The sequence below is a fragment of the Dromiciops gliroides genome, chromosome 3, assembly GCF_019393635.1.
Source record: "Dromiciops gliroides isolate mDroGli1 chromosome 3, mDroGli1.pri, whole genome shotgun sequence".
Classification (NCBI taxonomy): Eukaryota; Metazoa; Chordata; class Mammalia; order Microbiotheria; family Microbiotheriidae; genus Dromiciops; species Dromiciops gliroides.
Genome location: NC_057863.1, coordinates 606,559,662 through 606,582,942, shown reverse-complemented (window position 1 = coordinate 606,582,942; position 23,281 = coordinate 606,559,662). Strand labels below are relative to the sequence as shown.

Sequence of the window (23,281 nt, the reverse complement as noted above, 5' to 3'; positions counted from 1 at the left end):
CAGACAGTCATAGGGAAGTTCAGGAGAGGAGCCACCAGGCTATTGTGCGGTTGTTTCCTGAGGAAAGTCTTGTCCCAGAGGATTCTGCTCAGATCATTGGCTGGAGATTTATAGTGTGGGGGTGGGGGTGGGGGGGGTGTATTGTGTCTCTTCTTGATATTTCTGACTATATGCATTACCCCTGGTACTGGGCCTTCCCTCCTTCTTCATTCCCAGAACAGTTTTGGGGGAAAAGATAATGCATTCTGGCCATATTGAGTCTGGGATAGCTGGGAGACATCCATTTCCAAATGTCTAATGGGCCACTGGGGATGAGGAACTGAAACTCAAGAGAGGCAGAGGCTGGATATTTAGATCTGGGAGTCACCTGCATAAGGATGACAGTTAAATTCATAGAAATAGATGAGAGCCCCAAGTGAGAAAGTATAAAAGGAAGGGAGAAGAGGGCTCAGGACAGTGCTTTGGGGGCCACCATGGCAGTTAGTGAGCATGAATGGTGATCCAGCAGAGAGAACCTAAGAAGGAATAATGAGGTGGTGGGGAGGAGAAGAATCAGGGTGTATTAGTGCCATGAACGACCAGAGGTAAAAGGGTCCAGGAGGAGGGGGTGCTCAGCAGGGTCAGGGGCTTCAGAGGGGTCCAGAAGGAGCAGGATGGAGAAGAGGCAATTGGGTGTGGCAATTAAGAGATCCCTAGGAACTTGGGAGGGATGTGAACAATTGTGTGAAGGAAACTTACTATTTTCTTTTTCCAGACATGTTCAGAGAGTTAAGTGCCTTGCCCGTGGTCACACTGGTGGCCACACAGTCATGGAGATGATTTTGGAGCCTCTGTTTCCTTGACAGCAGGTCCAGCTCCACCACTGAGTGCAGCTCTTCTCAATGATGATGAGGGAAATGGGTGGAAGCAGCCATGGAGATAATAATAGAGTGGTGGGGGTTGGTGGGGGCGGACCATGGTCATTATCATCATTCCAATCCCTGCTTTGTCCCAGGAGATTGAAGCTGGGTGGGGCAGAGATACCAGTAAGGCCCGAGTCCAGAAGCCTAATGTCTGTGCCCATGATAAAGCGGGAGGTGTTGACATTTCCTTTCCAGGTAGATGATGGGTGGGCTGCCCTGCCAGGAGACCACGCCCCACAGCAGGAGCCAGGCTATTGTTGAGGCCTGAGCTCTTGGCAGTTCTTTCCAAAGGAAAACCTTCTCCCTGGGGAACTCTGTATCAGTAAGGAGATTTATAGCCTTGGGGCTGGGGGAGCAATCTTTCCGATGTTTTGAGCATGTCCACTATCCCTGGTGTCGCGCTTCCCCTCCCTCTGCATTCCCAGAACACATAATGTCCATTCCCAGCGCCGAATCCCTAACTTCCTTGAAAGCTCAGCTCAAGGGACAAGAAGGTCCCTTCTGATCCCCTTTCCCCAGCTGTGAGTACCCACCCTACCTACCTACCTTATTTTTTGCAATTATCCTTTTGTATTTATAATGTAGAGGGCAGCTAAATGACACAGTGGATAGAGCACCAGGCCTGGAGTCAGGAAGACCTGAGTTCAAATCCCACATCAGACACTTACTAGCTCTGTGATCCTGGGAAAGTTGCTTCACCCTGTTTCTGTCAGTTTCCTCAACTGTAACATGAGCTGGAGAAGGAAATGGCAAACCAGGGCAGTATCTACCAAGAAAGACCCCAAATGGGGTCACAGAGAATCAAACAACTAAAAGTGACTGAACTAAATTTATTCTGTGTCCCCAGATGGCATATAAATTCATTGAGAGAAGGAATTGTTTCATTGTTTTGTTTGGTTTTGGTTTTGGTTTTTTTGTGAGGCATTTGGGGTTAAGTGACTTGCCCAGAGTCACACAGCTAGTAAGTGTTAAGTGTCTGAGGCTGGATTTGAACTCAGGTCCTCCTGACTCCAGGGCCGGTGCTCTATCCACTGTGCCACCTAGCTGCCCCTGTTTCATTGTTTTGTAATTGTTTAATTCCCCCCCCCCCTCCTTTCCAGGACCCTTTCATGTACTGTTTTCCCCTATTAGAATGTAAACTGACTGCAAAGGAGCAGAAAGACTATTTCATTTTTGTTTTTAAATACTCGGTACCTACTACAGTGCCTGGTATATATAGGAGGTGTCTAATAAATGCTAATTGAATGTTCTAGGTACTAAAGTTCCTTCCCAGGACTGTGAGCATGCATGGGCACACATGCACACACACATGCCATGTACATATCCACATGTTGCACATGTGCACATACATGCCACACCCTCTTTAAACCCATGCACACACATCCCCTCTGCTCAGTTGTCTCTTATGCACTGCTAGCCACATGCCAGGCTAGAAGAACACCAAAGTGTTCTGTCATTCATTCAGTTCTATTCAATATTTTTTGCCATGGCTTAGATGAGGCATAAATGAAATGCTTCTCACATTTGTGGGTGACATGAAACAGAGAATGAGAATTAATACATGATCCAAAATGACCAGGCTAGAAGGATGGTCCGAATCTAATAAGATGCCAGCTAGGCAGGCCATCTCATGCCCCAGGGCATCCAAATGGAGAGGGAGCTAATAGAATTTGCACTTGGTAGAAATAATTGAGCTTAGTATTGAGTTAGCAAGAATAATTAGTTCAAATAGGGTGCTCCCATGTGGCATGCTCGGTCCTCCTTCCCAATGGGGACACTTTGCCAAAATCACTTATGTACAAGCATGCACTTGGCTCGTTATTCCAGAGTCAGGACCATTACATTTGTCATTTAGGGTTCTAGGGTCTCCTGCAGGACTTGCAGGGTCTTCTCTAATTGCTGGCCAGACCATCTGATTCCAAATATCATGTCTGGTTCTGGGCATTGGAAGGGATGTTGGTTGGTAAGTGAGACCCTCTAGAGAAGGCAGCCAGGATGGTGAAAGGAAACGAAAGCCACATCATGTGTAGGACCATTGAAGGAACTGGGCATGTGTAACCTGGAGGGGAAGAGATGTAGATGGGATATGATCACTGTCTTCAGATATCTGAAGTGTGGTCATGGAGATTAGGATTCGGCTTGTCTCATTTGACTCCAGAGCACAGAACAAGGTTGGAAGGCACAAGGTTGGGTGGCCAATGTTAGTTGCACATAAGGAGATCTTTGCTGACCTTTAAAGCAGTCTCAAAGTGGAATGGGTTCTCTTGAGAGGTAAGGAGTTCCCGGACACTAGAGGTCTTCAGGCAGACGCTAGATATTGTAGACATGCTTCTGGCAGGGTTGGACTCAATTAGAGAGGAGGTGGCAGAGAGGAAGGGGTAGCTAGGGTGCTGGACCTCAAGTCTTCCTGAGTGCAAATCTGGCCTCAGACACTTAATAGGGACAAGTCATTTTGACCCTGTTTGTGCCTCAGTTTCCTCATCTATAAAATGAACTGAAGAAGGAAATGGTGAACCACTATAGAATCTCTGCCAAGAAAACCCCAAAACGGGGTCACAAAGGGTGACTGAACAATAATAACAATAACAAAGAGAGGAGGTAGGGAAATTCTAAGAGCACTAGAAGAAGCCTGGATTTGAATCCTACCTCCAGCCTATACTAGTTGTGTGATCATGGGGCAAGCCACTTAGCCTCAGTTTTCTTGCCTGCAAAATGGGGATAATACCTGACTCACAGGGTTGTCTTGACAATCAAACGAGATAATATATGTCTAGAAATGGAGCTGAGCAATAGGTAGGTAGGGATGGTGGTGTAGGGAGGGAGGATGAGGCATGGGATGATGATGAGCAGAGTTTGAAGGAATCTTGGGGCGAGCAGGATGTCAGAAATCACTTTCTATTTCACCCACGGGTATTTAGCACACCCAGACTGGCATTGTTACTTTTCTTTTCATCTGGTTAGAGGGTCATGGGGTCATGGGATTCAGAGAGCATGTGGTCCAACATATCTGCTCATGTTTTTCCACCTCTTCTCTCTCTCCAATCTGATCTATGGTGCCCAAGCTGCCACATGTCTGTTTAATAACAGGGGGTGAGGTTAGGGACGCACCTGAGATTTCCCTAGTATAGAGAACTCCCAGGTAAGGAAGCTCCCTATATCAATGCAGGTCAGTACCTTCTCTGCAACTTACAGTCTTAAAAGAGTTGCCTAGAGTACTAAGGGGTTCAGTGACTTGGCCAGGGTCACACAGCAAGGATGTGTCAGAAGGAGAACTCAAATCCAGGTCTTACCAATCTTCTCACATCTTCCCCTCTCTTTCAAGTACTCTGTGACCCTATGATTCAGAAACACTGGCTTCCTCAAAGTTCCTAGAGCCAGTGGCCCCATCAGCCCACTGCTTTGCATTGGCCAGCTGTCCCCCATGCCTAGAAGGCTTTCCTCCTGACTTCCCACTCTTGGAGGAGGCCTTGCCCATTCTCCCAACTGCTAGTGCCTTTATCTACCCTGTGTAACATTTTTAAGCCCCTAGTTGTTTGCATTTTGTCTCTCCATTAGAATATGCCCTCCTTGAGGGCAGGGCCCATGTTTTTGCCATTTCTTTGTATTTCTAGTATTAAATGGAGTATAAACACATGGAAAGTAACTGCTTAATAATTGTTTGTTGGTGTGACTCACTTCTGCCCAAACCCTACTGGGGTCGTGTCACCTGCTCTCCCATCTCCTTAGTTCATTGGAGTGCAGCCTCTCCCAGACCTCCCCTCTTCCCCCCAAGGAGCCATCATGAGTCAGGCCCATTCCCCGAACCCTAGAGTTGATCCGAGAATGAGGCTTGGGCAGAGGAAGGAAACATCTCTCTCATGCTTGGGCCTTGCACCCCCTTTCCCCCTCCTCATCCTGACTGCCCTGTGGGCTAAGCTTCAGTAACTCATAACTGCAGCAGGAAGAAGTCTCTTCTGAGAGCTCTCAAGGGACCTGAGGCCAGGAAGAGAGAACATCCGGTTCAGGGAAAGGGGGGGAGGGGGGGAAAGAGGGAGCTGAGACTGGAGAATACTGGCAGGGGCACCTCAGTGTCCTTAGGGGAAAGAGTAGTCCATGTGGAGTCAGAGGCCCTGGGTAAGAATCTGAGGTCTCTGTGACCCTGAGAGGCTCCCGACCTGTCTGGGCTGCAGATTCCTTAGTGGTCAAATGAGGAGCTGGGCCAGAGCAAGAGTCCTTAACCTGGGGTCAGTGGATACTCTCTGAACTGTATTTCAGAGTAATTGGTTTCCTTTGAACCCTGAGGACTCTATTGAGGCATTGAAACAAAAACAAAGCCCCATGATTCTAAGAAGGGTTCCCTGGGCTTCTGGAGACACTCCCAGAGCGGGCCATGACCCAAAACAGGTTAAGAAGCCCTGTGCTAGATGGTCCTTAAGGTAAAATCATCCACCAGCACTTATTAAATGTTTACTGTGTGCAGGACCCAGGGCCAAGCATGAGATACAGAGAAAAAGGAGAAACAGTTGCTATCTTCAAAAGACTTTCCATTCTGATGAGGGAAATGACAAATAGGTACAAAGAAGCTACCAAGCAGGATACAAGGTAACCTTAAGAGGTTACTTGAAGATGAGAGGCCATTGGGCTGGGAACTGGGAAAGACCACTATCAGAAGTGGAGACTTGAAGGAAGCAGGGATTTTAGAAGGGCAGAGGGAAAGAGGAAAAGCATTCCAAGCATGGGGTACAGCCAGTGCAAAGGCATGGAGATATACTGTGTGATCTCTGGGATTTGGTCTCTTGCTCTCTCTGAGCTGTTCACACGATCTCTGTCTCTTCCTCCAAGAAGCCCTCCTTGACTAACCCCACCTGGCTCTTTGACTTTCCATCGACTCCAGCTCGGCTCTTACCCCCCATCCCCTTCATGTGTGTGTCCTGCCCCATCATATCAGGAGCTCTCAGACAGAGAGATGGGGTCTCTTCCGCTCAGACAGGAAGGTCCTTAAAGTAGGTGTCCTAATTTCCCCATCAGACAACCCCCTCCTTGAGATTAGGGACTGAGTCCTCCCCCATCCAAATGAGAGTCTGCCCACTAGCCAGGGCCTCCCACTCTCTTCCTCTGACTTCCCCCAGGGACTCTGCCCCTGGGTAAGTTTTGGAGGACTTGGGGTGCCAGTTGCATGGACTCACTGTGGGGGCACAGGGTTGGCCCCAGCTAATCCTCGCAGACCAAACCAGGCAGGGATCCTGTCAGACATAACAGTAGCCTCCTGCTGCTCCCCCCACCCCCCAAGAGGAGAGAGGTTTCCTGCCTTAGACAATATCCCAGCTGGACCCAACCCAGACTCTCTGGCCACTGCAAGGTTAACCCCTTCACCATCAGATGCCAGATCGATTCCCAAACTGGCTTGGATCTTCCTATAGAGCTGGATGGGGCCTTAAAAGGGGATGGGGTGGAGGAGGAAGGTCCAGCAAGATGACCTTTCATAGCCCCCTCCCAGGATGAAGCTAGGAAAACCCAATATGTGGCCATTGACAGGCATACAGTAGGTGTTTAATAAATGCTTATTGGTCTATTGATAGGCTATAAGGCTGGAAGGAACCTTAGGGGTCATCTAGTTCTAGCCTGCTTATTTTGATGAATAAGGAAATCTCTAAGGCTAGAGAAGGCAGGTGAATTTGCTCAAACCACGAAGCAGCAGGTGGCAGATTAAGGATTCCAACCCAGGTCTTCTGACTCTAAATTCAGGAGGCTGAATCCAAGTGATCCCAAAGGTGCCAGAGCTCCCAGTTCTAACAATGTGGTACAGAAGAAAGAGCAGTAGTTCTCAAGTCAGAGGACATGGGTTCAAATCCTACCTTTCACACTTACAATTTGTGTGGCCTTAGGCAAATCCTTTAGCATTCCTGGGCCTCAGTTTCCTCATTTGTAAAATGGGGGGAAGTGGACTAGATGGCCCCTGATATCCCTTCTAGCTCTGATATGTCTCTTCTGACCCTTGGCTTCTGTGGGCTTGTCATTCCATTTTGCTCCTGGAATATCCTCTGTGAATTGTCAATAACAAAACACATGCACCTGCGGGCAGGACTTCTCCTTTCCAAAGTACTTTTCCAACCAACCATTCTCTCATTTGACCCTGGCAGGGAAACAGGGCAAGGCAGCGAATCATGGCCATTTCACCAATGAAGAGCTGAGGTCCAGAGGTCAAATCAGGAATTACTTGCAGACTAGAACCTTGTCTCCTACCTCAAGGGAGCACAGGGTGTTGGGGCCCCTTCTAGGAGATGGGGGGGGCAACTCTAGGTGCTCTTTGGAATCGTGAAGTTAGGGTTCAGAGGTGACCCACAGCCCCCCAGAGTGCTGCTGGAACCAGATTGAAATGTAATTGGGAAATAGTTAACAAAAGATATGGAAGACAATAAAACAGGTAATATTACATTAAAAATCAAAGTCAATATTTGGGCTGCAGGAGTCCTTATGCATGGTTTGTTTGCCCCTGCTTCAGTCTGAGTTTGACACCACTGGTCTAAAATAAAGACTTTTAGATAATAGAATGGTGGGGTTGAGAATTTGGAATGTTAAAAAATTGGGACTCAGAACATCAAATATCAAGAGCAGACAGAGCCTTAGAAGCCAGAATATCAGAGTGGGGACATCCCTGAGAACCCAGAATGTCAGAGTTGGGAGGGCCCTTAAAACCCACACTTCTTAGACACTATTTAGTTCCACCCTTTCATGTGAATTCCATGCTTACAAGGAAAAAAATTGAGGCCTGAAGAGAGTAAATGACCTGTTTGAGGTCACAAAGGCTTCTTTGTCAGGCAGCATGGTTGGGATGCTGGATTGACCAGAGGGCATATGGTGCTGTCAATGTCTTGAGGCTGGTAAAGTTCTTTCAACCCAAATGGTTTCCCTAGCTGGGGGTGGGGAGGAGGGATAGAATTCTCACCCTCCCACTGAGTGAGGAGGTATCAAATGAAAAACAGCTGCCATTTCAGATGTTTCCAGGTGAGAGGGACAGAGTGAAGGGAAAGGGAATGGGAAAGGCAGAGGGAGTTAGAACTTGCTTCAGAATCACCAAACATCTACCCATCTTTATGCTCAGGTATCCCATTTAAAACCATGGCTCATTGGCCATCAAATGGCTTTAAATGAGAGGCTTCCAGTAGTCCTCCCTGGTTAGTTTTTATTCGACAGGGGACTGGTGCCCAAGCATCCTTAGTGCAGAAAAGGCCACACACACATACTAGTCTAATACTAATTCGCATGCACTCCAGATGCTAGACAATCTGCCTTACTGGCCATTCCCTGAAGAATAGGACATAAGTGGCTTGATGGTCATTTTGTTGAGGGTGGATTTGTTTTTGCCTTCTTTGTGTCCTTAGCACTTAGTATAGTGCCTGACACATAGTACTTAATAAATGTTTGTTGACTGACCTGACCCACATTGGAATGTGAACTCCTTGAGGGTTGTTTTTGTCTTTGGATCCCTAGAACATGGCACCATTCTTTGCTTTTTTAAAAAAATGTTTTCCCACCTCAGACACTTGACACTCACTAGTTGTGAGACCCTGGGCAGGTCACTTAACCCTCATTGCCCAGAAAAAACAACAACAACAACAAAAAAGTGTTTTTATTGTCTGGACCTCTGATTTCATTGGCATAAAGAACTCCCAGTAAGGAAAATCTCTCTGCCAATGAGATCGGTACTTGCTCTACAAAACAATCTTAGAAAACCACTTGAGTTAACTGACTTGTCCAGAGTCATACAGCTGGTTTTCAGGAAAGGCAGGAACTCAGGCATTCCTGACTTGGAGACTGTCTAACTTTAACCTTTTTATTATCATGGACCCCTTCTCAAAATAGTGGGGTTTTTTGTTTTGTTTTGCAGGGCAATGAGGGTTAAATGACTTGCCCAGGGTCACACAGCTAGTGTCAAGTGTCTGAGGCCACATTTGAACTCAGGTCCTCCTGAATCCAGGGTTGGTGCCTTATCCACTGTGCCCCCTAGCTGCCATGAAAAGTGTTTTGAAATGCATAAAATATGCATAATTAAATATGGATAAAACATGGCATTAACTGACTATACATTTCCTTTACTTCTTTCTTCTTTATTTTTTGGTTAGATTTATCCAGTTCTGAGAGGGGAAGGTTAAGGTCCCCCACTAGGAACTTTAAACTTGCCCATTAGCCTACACACTTGCCTTTTCTGGGCCTCAGTCTCTTCATCTGTATAATGACAAGATGGCCTTAAGGTCTTATTTCTAGCTCTTTTTTTTTTTTTTTTGGTGGGGCAATGAGGGTTAAGTGACTTGCCCAGGGTCACACAGCCAGTAAGTGTCAAGTGTCTGAGGCCAAATTTGAACTAAGGTCCTCCTGAATCCAGGGCCAGTGCTTTATCTACTGCACCACCTAGCTGCCCTCTTTTCCAGTTCTAAATGCTATGATCTTGGATTCAAATATTAGTCTTCCCACTTATCACCTGGGTATTTGGTGAGTCACTGGAGCTTCTCTAGCCCTCAGTTTCTTCATCTGTAAATGAGGATTTTTTTCTTTACATTTTCTTTTATTTTTCTATTAACCACATGTAAACAAAATCTTTCAACATTCATTTTTTTAAATTTTGAGTTCCAAATTCTATCATTCTTTCCCCTACCCCCCTTAAGAAAGCAAGCAATTTGGGGGGCAGCTAGGTGGCGCAGGGGATAAAGCACTGGTCCTGGATTCAGGAGGACCTGAGTTCAAATCCGGCCTCAGACACTTGACACTTAACTAGCTGTGTGACCCTGGGAAAATCACTTAACTTTCATTGTTCCACAAAAAAAAAAAAGCAAGCAATTTGATATAGATTATGCATGTACAGTCATGCAAACATTTCCATATTAGCCATGTTGCGAAAACCCCAAGAATAATAAAGTTGTTTTTTTCAAAAAGTATGCTTCAATCTGCATTCAGATGCCATCCATTCTTTCTCTGGAGGTGGATAGCATTTTTGATCTTAAGTCCTTAAGAATTGTCTTGGGTTGTTGCATTGCGGAGAATGGCTAAGCGATTATTGTACAATGTTGCTGTTTCTATGTACAGTACTCTCCTGGTTCTGCTCATTTCATTTTTTCATCAGTTCATATAAGTCTTCCTAGGCTTTTCTGAAACCATTCTGCTCATCATTTCTTAGAGCACATTGGTATTCCATCACAATCATATACTACCACAACTTGTTCAGCCATTCCTCAAGTGATGGATATCCCTTGAATTTTCAATTCTTTGCCACCACAAAAGTGTATTTTTGTACATGTAGGTCCTTTTCCTTTTTCTTTGATCTCTTTGAGGTACAGACCTAATAGTGGTATTGCTGGATCAAAGTTTTATAGTTCTTTGGGAATAGTTCCAAATTGTTCTCCAGAATGGTTGAATCAGTTCACAACTCCACCAACAGTGTATAAGTGTCCCAATTTTTTCACATCCCCTCCAACATTTGTCATTTTCCTTTTCTGTCATATTAGCCAATTTGATAGCTATGCAGTGATGCCTCAGAATTGTTTTAATTTGCGTATCTCAAATCAGTAGCGATTAAGAGCATTTTTTCATATGGCTATAGCTTTGATTTCTTCTAGAAACTTCTTGTTCATATCTTTTGACCATTTATCAATTGGGGAATGAATTATATTCTAATAAATTTGACTCAGTTCTCTATATATTTGAGAAATGAGGCCTTTGTCAGAGAAATTTGCTGTGAATTTTTTTCCATTTGCCTGCTTTTCTTCTGATCTTGGGCTGTATTGGTTTTGTTTGTGCAAAACCTTTTCAATTTGATGTAATCAAATTAAATTTATCCATTTCACATCCTATAATGCTCTCTATCTCTTGTTTGGTCATAAATTTTTCCCTTATCCATAAATATGACAGGTAAACTATTCTATGCTCTCCTAATTTGTTTATGCTATCGCCCTTTATGTCTAAATCATTTTTACCTTATCTTGGTATGCAGTGTGAGGATGTTGGTCTCTACCTACTTTCTGTCAAACCACTTTCCAGTTTTCTCAGCAATTTTTGTAAAAAAGTGAGTTCTTGTCCTAAAACCTTGGATCTTTGGGTTTGTCAAACACTACCTCTGGTCATTTACTACTGTGTATTGTGTACCAAATCTATTCCACTGATCCACCACTCTATTTTTCAGACAGTACCAGATTGTTTTGATGATTGCTGCTTTGTAATACAGTTTGCGATCTGGTACTGCTAAGCCACCTTTATTCATTGATTCCCTTAATATTCTTGACCTTTTATTCTTCCAGATGAATTTTGTTTATTATTTTTCTAGCTCTATAAAAATGATATGTTGGTAATTTGATTAGTATGGCAATGAATAAGTAAATTAATTTAGGTAGAATTGTCATTTTATTATGTTGACTGGGCCTACCCATGAGAAATTAATATTTCTTCAGTTGTTTAGATCTGACTTTGTGTGAAAAATGTTTTGTAACTGTGTTCATTTGGTTCTTGGGTTTGTTTTGGCAGGTAGAGTGACTCAACATTACTTTTTTTTTTTGGTGAGGCAATTGGGGTTAAGTGACTTGCCCAGGGTCACACAGCTAGTAAGTGTTAAGTGTCTCAGGCCGAATTTGAACTCAGGTACTCCTAACTCCAGGGCCGGTGCTCTATCCACTGCGCCACCTAGCTGCCCCTAACATTACTTTAAATGGAATTTCTCTTTCCATCTTTTCTTGCTGGACTTTGTCGATAATATATAGAAATGCCAATGGGTTTTGTGGCTTTATCTGATGTCCCACAACTTTGCTGAGTTGTGAATTGTTAAATGAGGACTTTTGCCTACGTGACCCTATGGTCCTTTCTAGCCCCTAGCTTATGATCTGGTCTAAACGAGGGAAGTAAACAGCAGAGGCCCACAGGCCATCCCCGTAGAGGGAAAGGAGGGGGTTAATGGAGGCTGGGCTAGTGGAGAAGGAGGGGTTAATCCAGGGACTCTGAAGACCAAACCTTTCCTGCTGGGAGGGGAGTAGGGGATGGGTTACTTGTCTCCTCAGTTAGTTCTGTCCTTCCAGTGTGCCTGCATCAGTCTGGTACCCCCTTATTCCATTTCTGGTCTCCTTCAAAGAGGTGAGTGTTATACTCTTCCCACCATTCCCTGGGGGTAAGAGGGCCGCTGGACACTGACTGGGGGATGGGAGAGGCAGAGCTGCTGCCTCGCCAGTGAGCATCCTGAGATCCGGAGACTGGAAAGAACTGGGGTAATGGGGAAGCTGGGACCCTTGGGTAACCCTGTTATGATGTGTCTGCAGCTGGCTCTGAGGAGAGCAGAATGGACTGGCTGGGAGGAGAGGGAGTGGGCAGCAAAGTATTTTGGGTCCTATGATTAGGAAGAACCAGTAGTTTGAGGCTTTTTATAGCTCAATACTTTAAGCCTAGAGGCTTCCTGGGGAGGGGTGAGTACAGGCCTGCTCTGGCCAAATACCTTGGGTTCCAGACCCACTAGCTCCTTTAGGACCCCCCTTCCCCAGGTGAGTTTTGGGGTTAAATTTGCTGGGTTCTGTACAGGGGCTGAGCTGTGTCCTGCAGCCCCGACCCCTACCCTCACCCCATCCCCCCTGTGTGGCCGGGGGAGTTAGAGACAGTTGAACTGTCGGGCTTAACTTCCTAGCCCACTTCAGTTCATTTCCCCCCCTCCACACCACCAACCACTTGACTCTCTCTGCCCCCCCCCAAATCTGTGTTTCTTTGTCTCCTCTGTTTTTGTGTGTGAGTCCTCTTCCCTTCCCCCAGCCCCTCCCACCAAAGCTCTCCTGTTGGGGTCAGGGTCTGGGAGCTTTGAAGAGGGAAAGGTGGGGCAGCCGAACAGGGTACTTGTGGAGGGGAGACACTCTCCTGATAGGTCCTGTTTGAGGTTTATTCTCTTTCTCTCTTCCTGCCTGGTTAACGTGTCTCTTGCTGCCCTCTCCCTATGCCCCACTCAGCTCCCCAAGTCTGATCTGCTCCCTCCTCCTCCTTCTCCTCCTCTCCCCCCCCCCCCCCCCCCCCCCCCCCCCCGCCAAAGCTGATGGTAAAGGGGCAGGATGTCAGGATTTGAGCCATGTGGGTGGCCGGTCGCTGTCCTACCCAGGAGCCCTGGGGGCTGCTTCTGGACCTGTCGAGAGTTGATTTACAGCCCCTCTGCCTAGCTGCCTCTCCTCTGCAGAAGCCCACTGGGAAGTGCGGTGGCTCGGAGGTCAGGTTGGGGGGGTCACAGGGACTCTCTGGGTCTCAGCATGCCCTGAATGCACGGCCTTGGGGTGGGAAGATGACGGAGGGGTTCCCAACTGATGTACAGGGTCGTCAAGGGGCTGAGGACACAATGGACCCAAAAAGAGGAAAATGAGTTGGAATAATAGGGATGAATATTGGAGGTGGGGGCCCCAGGATGGTAAGAAGAGTCGGGGATTATAGTATTTAGAACTGGAAATGGTCTGGAAACTGAGGAAAATGAGGGGAAATAACAGAAGAGACATCACTTCCAACAGGAAAGAGATAGGAGATATGATGTCTAAACAGGAAAAGCCTTAGCCCCTGGCTGGAGTGAGGAAGATTGAAAATTGTGGCTGGAGGCAGGGGACTGCATGAGTTGACCCTGGTGAACTCTCCCCTCCCCTCCTTCAAATGTCCAGGAAGGGCTTGGGCAGTCCCTGGCTCCCGCCCTGTGGTTACATCCTGGACCTCAGAGGAGGCGGAGGCAGAGGCGGGAGGGGCCGGGCTGGGAGGGCAGCTGAGCCTGGGAGTGTGGAGTGGACAGCTTTGTCTTGGCCTCTGGAGCTTTGGGGCTGGGAAGAGGTATTTTTTCCGGTCGAAGGCACTTTCGGGATTTGGGCTGGGCCAGGCCTTGGAGGACGGGCGCTGTGTGTCTTTTTTGATTCCTACTGAGGCCCAGCCATACACCCAGCTCAGGAATGTGCCCCCCCCTCTCCCCCCATGACCTGGAAGGACCCTGTTCTGTGCAGAGTGTCTGGGGGGCAGGGGCCGGGTCCAGGTCCCTGGTCACTTGGCCCTGGGCACCTGTCTGGGGACCCTGGCCACTCCAGTCTGGCTCCAGCTCCTGGTTTTTTTTTTTTTTTTTTAGGCAATGGGGGTTAAGTGACTTGCCCAGAGTCACACAGCTAGTAAGTGTCAAGTGTCTGAGGCCGGATTTGAACTCAGGTACTCCTGAATCCAGGGCCGGTGCTTTAACCACTGCGCCATCTAGCTGCCCCCCCAGCTCCTGGTTTTTAAAGGGGGCAGCATAGTATAGTTGGAAGGGCATTGGACAAACTGGGAAAAGAAGCAGGTCCTAACCTTGGCGCTGCCACTAACTTGGTGACCTTGGGCTCAGTCACTTGGCTTCAGTTCCTCCTCCATTAAAGGAGGTACTTTTACTGAAAGACCTCAGCACCTTTCTGACCAGCTTTATTGCTCCATGATGCTTTTTCCAGGCCTCAAAGGGAAGGAAGGCAGTGACATCTGCCCCCTTGTTAATAGTATCTTTTCTCCTCCCCCCAGGCCTTAACTAGGGGCACTGCTAGTCTCCTGGTGGCCCATGGGCCATTGCCCACCCCTGCCCTGCTGAGATGCATTCGACTTCACTGGCCACCCCATCCCCCACCCGGACCCCCAGTGCTGTGGAGAGGCTCGAGGCAGACAAGGCCAAGTACGTCAAGACCCAGCAGGTGATTGCCCGGCGCCAGGAGCCAGCCCTTCGTGGGGGAACGGGCCCCCTGACCCCTCACTCCTGCAATGAGCTGGAGACCCCACCCTCACCAAGGCCCCTTGGGCCAGCCCGAAGAGGAAGTGGAAAGCGGCTTCTGAGGCCCGACTCCCTCATCATTTATCGGCAGAAACGGGACTGCAAGGCAGTGAACAAGGAGAATGCCAAAGGGCAGAGCCTGGTGCGACGCCTCTTTCAGGGAGCTTCCCCAGATTCTCCTGGAACCCCCAGCCCAGTGGAGCGTGTGGCCCCAGTGCCCCAAGCAGCGTGGGGCACAGCTGGGAAGGGTCCAGGAGCCCCCCAGCCCACATCTCCTGAGTCGGGCAAGCGAGCCCTCTGTCCCACGTGCTCCCTGCCCCTGTCCGAGAAAGAACGTTTCTTCAACTACTGTGGGCTAGAGCGGGCACTGGTGGAGGTGCTGGGTGCTGAGAGATTCTCACCCAAAACCTGGGAGACAGATGCCAGCCCTCCACTGGGCAGGCCCAGCTCTGAGGGTGGCAGCGAGTGGGATTCGAGTGGAGGTGATGGTGGCGGTGGAGACTCTGAGGTGGGCATGTCTAGAGATGGGCAACCCCCTGTATCTGTGGTGGAACGCAACGCCAGGGTCATCAAATGGCTCTATGGGTGCCAGCGGGCTCGGGCACCCCCCCTGGAATCAGAAGTGTGAGTGGGTGGGAAGGGAGAGGACGAGGAGTGGGCATAGGAGCTGGGCTCTGCCCTGCCCATTGGGGTGGCACAGACCCTGAGAATCATAGGAGGGGGCACTCTGTAGGGGACAGCATTGGCACCCCAGGCCTGGTGCTCTGGCTGAGGGGGCGGGACCCGGGCTGGAGTAACTGGGGAGAGTGAGTGAGGGTAACTCCGTGGCCCCTGTGGAGGCTTGGTCTGGGGACTGGGGGGTTGGGATGGGGTATCGGGGCTGTGTCCAGGAGACATGTTGAATAAAGTAGACTTTATTTAAGTCTGGATCTGTGTTGGGGAACAGGGCACGGGGGATGCAGGCTAAGAGAGTGGCTGCTGAGGATCCCAGGATTCATTTCTGATAGACTCAGGAAGGGGTCTGGGGGGGGGAGGATGATTGTTACGAGGATTCATAGCATCTGTATATGGAATTAAAGATCCAAAGTGCTGCACACTCATTATCTCATTATCTAATGAGAGGGAGGGGTGGCTGCCCTCTTTGCAGCCTGGGTGGGGGTTGGGGGGTCCTGGGTCAGGGTTGGGGGGCAACAAAGGAGAAGGAGATAGGCATCTTTTCCCAAATCATCTTCCTGGCCACAGAGGAATGTCTTCCTGAAGTTTGACCCCAATCCCTCTTATTGTGCTCTGAGCCTTATCTGGGAAGCAGACGGGCCTTCCCCTTTCACCTGCCCATCTGCTACAGGTGTTTGGGAAGGGTTAAGGCCAAGGAAGGAGACACTATCTGCTTGGGCCGAGGCAATATGGGCATCCACACTCCTCCCCTGCCCCAGCATCTCATGCATCCCCTTGTATTGGGGCCCCTTGGGTATGGGGGACAGAGAAGCATCAGGTCAGCAGGATCTCTTGGTCCTAGAGGGCCTTTGGTAGGGTGGGTGCAAATGGGAGGGGGCACAGGTGTGGGGGAGCAGCTAATCTCCTTTGGGGATGGCTTTGCTGCGCATCTCGGCCAGTTTGTTGGTTAGGAAACCCCACTTGAAGCCAGAAGCTGGGTCGGCCTCAGCCTGGTCGTTGGCTCCATCCTCCCGGTCTGGCTCAGCCTCCCCTTCACCCCCGAGCATGGCCTCAGCCGCTGCCTCGGTCTCCTGTGGCGGCTGCTGGTGATGCTGCTGCTGCCACCTGCTGGCGAAGGCATCCCAGAAGCCTGGCCCCTTGGGGACATCCTCCGTAGGGGGTGGTGCTGCCAGGGGACTGTGGGGGAGAGAAGGGGTGTGTGGATGAGGACAGAAAGGAGAGATGGAAATGTGCCAAGGGGTGATGGGGCATGGGGAGAAGGGGGAGAGAAAAGAGAAATAAAGGGTCTGGGGACCCTAGATTTAGAGCTGGAAGAGACCCCATTTGCAGATAAAGAAACAGGCCCTGGGAGTTAAATGACTTGCCCAGGGCCACATAGCTAGGAAATGTCTGAGGCAGGATTTGAACCCAGATTTTCTGGACTCCAAGTCCAATGTTTTATTCTTTTCTGTAGGGTTGAATTAGGGGGTCACTGATATCCTTTCCAACTCAAGGTCTATGACTTTGTGAGTCACATGAGTATGAGGAGAGAGATGGGAGTGTTAGGGGAAAGGGGTCTCTGAGGAGAAAGGAGAGGGAGATGAGTGTGTGAGGGGATGGTGGGTATAGGGACGAATGTATGGGAGGGCCACGGAGGGGGGAAAGAGCACATGGTAAGCAGGGAATGGGTTGGGGTTAGAGAAGAGCCTTTGTTGTGTGAAGACAAATAGGGAGGGGTCTGAAGAGGGAGGTGGGGGTATCTCTGAGGGAAGAGATGGGGATTGGGTCTGAGTGGGGAGCTGAGATGAGGATGGTTGTGGAGTTATCGGAGGAAAGGGGTGTGTGTGTGCACGTGCCCATGCGCCTGTTTGTGAACAGGAGGTGGTCAGTGTCTAGCAACAGACAGATGCTGACAGGGGCATCCAAGGGAGGTGGGAATTAAGAAAGTGGAAAGAGTGGGCAGGAGGCTGGGAAGTCAAGGGCTTGTGTGGATGAGAGGGGCAGGGTATGGCCTCCAGAGATCCTTGGGCACAGGGACAAGGAAGGAAGAGCACTAAAAGATTACCTTCTCTGTCCCTTGGCCCTGAGCTTGGTGGCACTTTTCCAGGTGACTGAGGGAAGAGGCTGCCCAGCCAGGCCTTAGCAGGCCAACCCTCAACAAGATTAAACCGCAGAGTGACCTTCCAAGAGCAGTTATCAACTTGCTCCTTGGAGGGAGAATAATGAGAATATAGCCAGACTTGGGCCAGGCTTCCCAGCCATGAACACAAGCACAGAGACACAGGGTAGATCACACCCAAACCCCAACTCAGGATGTAGTTGGAAAGGACAGTGAGGGAAGAAACTGAGGCGCAGGTACCAAAGGCACCCTCCCTTCTTCTCCCCACCCCCAGCCTCAGGTCAGGGAGGAGCCACCCACTTCCCTATCCCCTCCTACTGGTCAGCACAGGGTTCTGAAGGCAGCAACTTGTCCTCATCTTCTTTGCTGAACAAAGATGACATCGTCCTCCAGCCTTTCACCCCAGCACCTTGGACCTTGGGGATGAGGGGTGGAGGGGAAGAGCAGAGTCATTGATAGAGGTACCAGGCACAGGTGACCTCCCCACCTAAAATCAGGGAACCCCTCCCTTCCTTTCCCTTCTTCCCCCTGGATAGATGGATGCCCTGTTCCCTGAGCTGGGAAGCCTTACCCTCCGGGCCAGCTGGGACATGGGATTGCTGGCCTCCTCTGTCAGCTGCACATCTTCCTGCTCTGCTAGCACTGGACTCTCTGTCTGTGACACACACCCCAAGCCCAGCTGTGAGAGGGAGCTACACACACACACACACACTCCCCCCCTTAAACACATGCTTGTCTTACCTTCACACACAATCCTATCTCCAAAGTCACATCTCTCCAATTCTTCCTCTCATACCCCCATATCCTGTCCCCCTCCCCCATCCCCATTTGTCCCCTCCCCCACACAATGCCAACTTCCCTTCTCATCTCTCATTCCATCTCTCCCCTCACATGCAACAATGCAGTCTTTGTCTTCACGCAGACAATCCCCCTCCAACTCATACTTTTGTCTCCCTTTCATACGTACCCCACCCCACCGCATTTTATATATTTCTCTCAGTGCCTTCTTGAGACTGTCCCCAATTTATGATGTACAGGGTGTCCCAAATGCCTTAGTGTAGTTTTTTTTTTTTTGGTAGGGCTATGAGGGTTAAGTGACTTGCCTAGGGTCACACAGCTAGTAAGTGTCAAGTGTCTGAGGCTGGATTTGAACTCAGGACCTCCTGAATCCAGGGCTGGTGCTTTATCCACTGTGCCACCTAGCTGTCCCCTTAGTGCAGTTTTAAGCTTAAATAAGTTGAACACTTTTGCGACAGACACCCTGCCCATGTCTTGTTTGTACATAGCTCTTTATATGTTGTCTCCTGACTGCAAGCTCCTTGAGGGCAGGGACTGACTTTTTGTCTTTCTTCCCTTCCCTGTCACTTAACATAGTGCCTGACACATGTTTTGTTGTGTGTCTGACTCTTATTGACACCATTTGGGTTTTGTTTTGGCAAAGATACTGTAGTAGTTTTCCATTTCCATTTCCTTCTCCAGCTCATTTGACAGATGAGAAAACTGAGGCAAACAGGGTGAAGTGACTTGCCCAGGGTCACACAGCTAGGATGTGTCCAAGGCCAGCTTTGAACTCAGGAGGATGAGTTTCTCTGACTCTAGGCCCAGCACTCTATCCACTGTGATGCCTGGCTTCCTGGCACATAGTAGATGTTTAATAAATGCTAGCTGATTGACTGACTAACTAGCTGACTGACTGTACATACCCAGCTACCCACACCTATAAATAGACATACAGTCTGTGCATATGAGAGCACCACAGTCCAGGAGAATGAATTCTGCCAGTAACTTGCTGTGTGACCTTGGGCAAGTCACTTTCCCTCTAGGGCCTTAGCTTTCTCATCGGCAAATGAAGGATTTTCTCCAAATTCCTTTCCAGTTTTTTTTTTTTTTTTTAGTGAGGCAATTGGTTGTGACTTGCCCAGGGTCACACAGCTAGTAAGTGTTAAGTGTCTGAGGTCGGATTTGAACTCAGGTCCTCCTGACTCCAGGGCTGGTGCTCTATCCAGTGCGCCACCTAGTTGCCCCTCCAGTTCTTATAGTATATGTTTCTATATGCTTCATACAAAGTGTTTGTGTGTGTATATGGTGACGGGGGGGGGGGGGGGGGGGGAGCCCAAGAGTCATTGAATTGAACTGTATCATATTATAGGCTTACCCAAGGTCACACAACTAGTATCAGAGGGAACACCAGAACCCAAGTCTTCTGATTTCAAATTTAGTGCCCTGTCCCCGGCACCCAACTGCACACTCACAGGCGGGCTTCCCCTCCGCTCACTCCAGGCAGCTCACACAGGCCCCACACAATCCAAATGACTTCCACATGAAGAGGATGGTGCCTCCCCTATTGCAGACCAGCATCCTGTCTTCCCCCCAGGATCTCCATATGCTCTCCAGGCAATGTTAAGCATGTTGGGCGGACCCCTCCCCTAGAAGCACTCTTGACAAAGTAATATTTATGGGAGGCCACAGACAAGTCACACGGGAGCAGCAGGCATGGATGGGCTGTTGGAGGGAGGAATGACACATCTGGGGGGTCTGGAGGGCCCCATCTCTGATGTCAGGGCAGAGAGCCTGGGGCGGAGCTTGATTACACACGTGGCCTCTATTGTCCCCAGCTGATGTTCTTCCAAGTCAAATCTGGCACCCAGCCCTAGTCCCCTGGGAAGATATCGGTCTCCCCAGGGCCCAAGATCTCCTCTCTCCCTGTCGTCCTGTTCCTTTCCCCTTTCTTACTTATCCTATCCCTATTTCCTGCTTTCCCTTCCCTATCCTCTTGCCTTGCTTCCATTTCCTCTCCCTAGTTCCCTTCTCTCCCTTTCCCAATTCCTCTGTCATAGAATGTCAGAGCTGGGAGGGCCCTTAGAACACAGGATGTCAGAGGTCTTAGGTGGGACCTAAGAACAGAGAATGTTAGAGCTGGGAAGGTCCTTAGAACACAGGATGTCAGAGCTGGGAGGACCCTTAGAACTCAGGATGTCAGAGCTAGAACAGAATATGAGAGACCTGAGAGTTTCTCCAGCCCAGGAGTTCTCAGACTTTTTGATCTCGGGATCCCTTTGTCATCTTAAAAATTCTAATGAACCACCTTCCTCCCCCCAAAGTTTTTGTTTACATGGGATATATGTATCAATATTTACCATATTGGAATTTAAAACCCCTTTGTATTATTAAAAAAATAGTTTTGATTTTGTGCCCCCCCTTTCAGGGGTCTTAGAGACCCCCCAAGCGTCTGAGACCACACTTCAAGAACTTTTGGTCTAGTAGAACAATTAATTCGCCTTACTTTCTGACATAGCACAGTAGTAGCGGGCATGATTATTATTACCTCTGAGCCAGAGCCGGCCTGACTTTTGCTGAAGCTCACACAGCAAGTCAGTAGCTAAACCAGGAATCAAACCAGCTCCCTGAATTTCCAGTACCTCACCCTTTCTCAGGTACCACCAGCCTCCTTTCCCTCATTTTCCTCTCCTCCCACCCCCTTCGCTATGGCCTTTGCCCCCCCACCCCACCCCAGACTGTGCCATCCGTTAGGAGTCTGGGCCACCCACCTCTTCCGATAGCTCTTCCCCGGACTCTCCGCCCAGGGTCTGCAGCACCTTTGACTTGTAGGTCTTCCAAAAAGCCTGGTTCATGGCTGTAGGGGCAGTGTCCAGGGCACAGGGCAGGTGATGGCTCAGTGGGTACCAGTGCCCACCTCACAAGGCCACTTGGCTGGGCCTGGCTCTTGCCCTCTGGGATCAGGTGACCTCATTAAAGATAAACCAGCTTTTCCTTCCTGGCCCAGTGCCGTGGGGGCGGGAATCTGATCTGGAGGAATCTGGGGTAGGGATAGGGACCCCCACCTTTCCAATGTTCACCTGGGAAAGCTGCAAGGCCCAGGATGACTTGAGGCTCCTCCTCGTCATCCTGGGATGAGACAGGGATCCCCAACCCTTCCTATCTCATTCATCCCCACCCTAAGACAAGCACAACTCCCCACCCCCTTTTTAAAAAATCCAACCAGGTGGTCAGACACTTTTTTTGCCTTCTCAGTGTGGGTCTGTCTAATGTCCCTGCATAGCTTTAAGCACTGGCTGATATTGGTGATGGGGGTCCCGGGTAGGCCCCTCAGCCCCCGGAGTCACCAGTGCCCCAGTCTCATATTTCACAGCATTGTCTGGACCGTAACTGATTCCCCCTTCCTGGAGTGGGGACACTCAGCCCTGTGACCCTGTCTCCTAGCAACCAGCTCCAAATAGCCCAAGTCCCTGAATTATTGCTGAGTCCCCGACTGTTGCTCACTCCAGCTTTGGTTTCTTCCAGTCCAGGAGGAACCAGACCCTGGAGTGAGAGTGAGGCTCCTTCCCCCCCCACCCCCCATCCTCTCCTCCCCAACCCTCACCAGCCAGGCTGGGACAGATACATCAGGCGGGCCTCACCCCTGCAAATATCCATCCCCTGGAGCTCCAGGGAGGGATTCTCCCATGAGAATTCTCCTCCCCTTTGGCCTGAGGAAACCAAGGTCACCCTCCCCCACATCCCATTTGCCTTGAGCATCTCAGGGGTGTCATCCCTGTGTGCCATTAGCCTGCAACTCCCACTCAAGCACACTATAGAAGACAGACAACACAGGGTTCATGGGAAAATCCCCCAGGGATCTTCAAGCTTGCCATTGCCTGCACGCTGTCCCATCAATCCAATGATTCAGTCCAACCCAATAAACCTGAATTAAGCACTTGAGACTGTACCAGCAAGGCCCGGGGAAACCATGAAGGCCTGCCCTTTAAGGAGGTTACAGTCTGACAGCCTAACTTGGCAGGGGGAGAATAGCAGCTAACTGCAATTTCCAGCTGTAATGGGGGGGGGGGGGAGACAATCCTGCTGTTCTCTGCCCTAGTTAGACCACATCTTGAGTAACTTAAGCTATTTGTGAGACATTGGCTTAGAGCGTGTGTATGTGTGTGTGTGTGTGTGTGTGTGGAGGGACCTCAGTGAACAGCCATTGAGTCCAACCCAGGCCTGCAAGGAATTCCCAGAACAACATATTTAGCAAGTGGGCATCCACCCTCTGCACAAAGACTTTTCAGAGGAGAAGAAGCCCACCCGATCTCATTGCTCAGTGCACTTGGGGGACAGTCAATACAATTCATGTCCTACCTTGTACCAGAGTGAGGGACTGGGTTGGTCTGAGTTGGGAATTCTCTCCACAGAGGCATTTCATAACCTACAGACAATTCAGAGAGGAAGCTCTGAGGGTTTGGGCGATTTGCCCCGTGCTATGCAGTTAGGAAGTTCATAAAGCAGGACTAAAACTCAGGGCTTCCCTAGTGCTTGGCATATATGCTAATAATGGGTTTAATAAATATTTTTTCATTCATTCATTCATTCATTCATTCATTCATTCATTCATTCATTCATTTATGCATTCCTGACTGCAAGTCCAGCACTCTATACAGGATGTCGGAATGTTTATCTATGCGTCTTCTACATATCAAGCTTTCATAAATGTAGTTGGATTGTATTGAATTAGGCCTATTTCTGGGGCAGATTTTAGACAGAACATAGAACAGGTGGAACAGGTGCAGACAGGAGGGGGGCACCAGGGTTAACTATCTTCATATCCCTCCTCCATTACCTATGTTTATTCATTTGGTGTGGAGTTGGTAGCTGAGCAGGCTTTAGGGGTTAAAGAGCTGGTCTTGGAGATTCAAGTCCCAACTGGCTACATTCTGGCTGCGTGAACCTGCCCAACCATGCACAGCCTTTCAGTGCCCCAGGATAATTCTTTTTTTTTTTTGGTGAGGCAATTGGGGTTAAGTGACTTGCCCAGGGTCACACAACTAGTAAGTGTTAAGTGTCTGAGGCCAGATTTGAACTCAGGTCCTC

The 23,281-nt window shown here is 49.2% G+C and overlaps 2 protein-coding genes across 3 annotated transcripts; one reads left to right on the top strand and one right to left on the bottom strand.

Moving 5' to 3' along the window:
• Positions 1–11,885: 11,885 nt before the first annotated feature.
• FAM110D (family with sequence similarity 110 member D) lies at positions 11,886–15,488 on the top strand. 2 transcript variants are annotated; one of them, XM_043997050.1, is made up of 2 exons: positions 11,886–11,993; positions 14,400–15,488. In XM_043997050.1, the coding sequence occupies exon 2, from the start codon at positions 14,468–14,470 to the stop codon at positions 15,269–15,271; it is 804 nt and encodes a 267-aa protein (XP_043852985.1). In that variant the 5' UTR covers positions 11,886–11,993; positions 14,400–14,467; the 3' UTR covers positions 15,272–15,488. The 2 variants fall into 2 exon arrangements, with proteins under 2 accessions (XP_043852985.1, XP_043852986.1); XM_043997051.1 differs by lacking the exon at positions 11,886–11,993 and adding an exon at positions 13,639–13,697.
• A 726-nt stretch (positions 15,489–16,214) lies between these two features.
• C3H1orf232 (chromosome 3 C1orf232 homolog) lies at positions 16,215–21,048 on the bottom strand. The gene is made up of 4 exons (XM_043991337.1): positions 20,965–21,048; positions 17,988–18,071; positions 17,735–17,832; positions 16,215–16,494 (listed from the first exon to the last, which is right to left on the bottom strand). The coding sequence occupies exons 1-4, from the start codon at positions 21,046–21,048 to the stop codon at positions 16,215–16,217; spliced, it is 546 nt and encodes a 181-aa protein (XP_043847272.1).
• Between the last annotated feature and the right edge of the window lie 2,233 nt (positions 21,049–23,281).

Excerpts from the sequence above, each read along its gene's own strand:
- FAM110D (XM_043997050.1), top strand. The coding sequence starts at position 14,468 with ATGCATTCGACTTCACTGGCCACCCCATCCCCCACCCGGACCCCCAGT.
- C3H1orf232 (XM_043991337.1), bottom strand. The coding sequence starts at position 21,048 with ATGAACCAGGCTTTTTGGAAGACCTACAAGTCAAAGGTGCTGCAGACC. Across the intron at positions 18,072-20,964 it reads GGGAAGAGCTATCGGAAGAG|ACAGAGAGTCCAGTGCTAGC; the intron begins GTGGGTGGCCCA and ends TGTGTGTCACAG. Across the intron at positions 17,833-17,987 it reads TGTCCCAGCTGGCCCGGAGG|GTCCAAGGTGCTGGGGTGAA; the intron begins GTAAGGCTTCCC and ends CTCATCCCCAAG.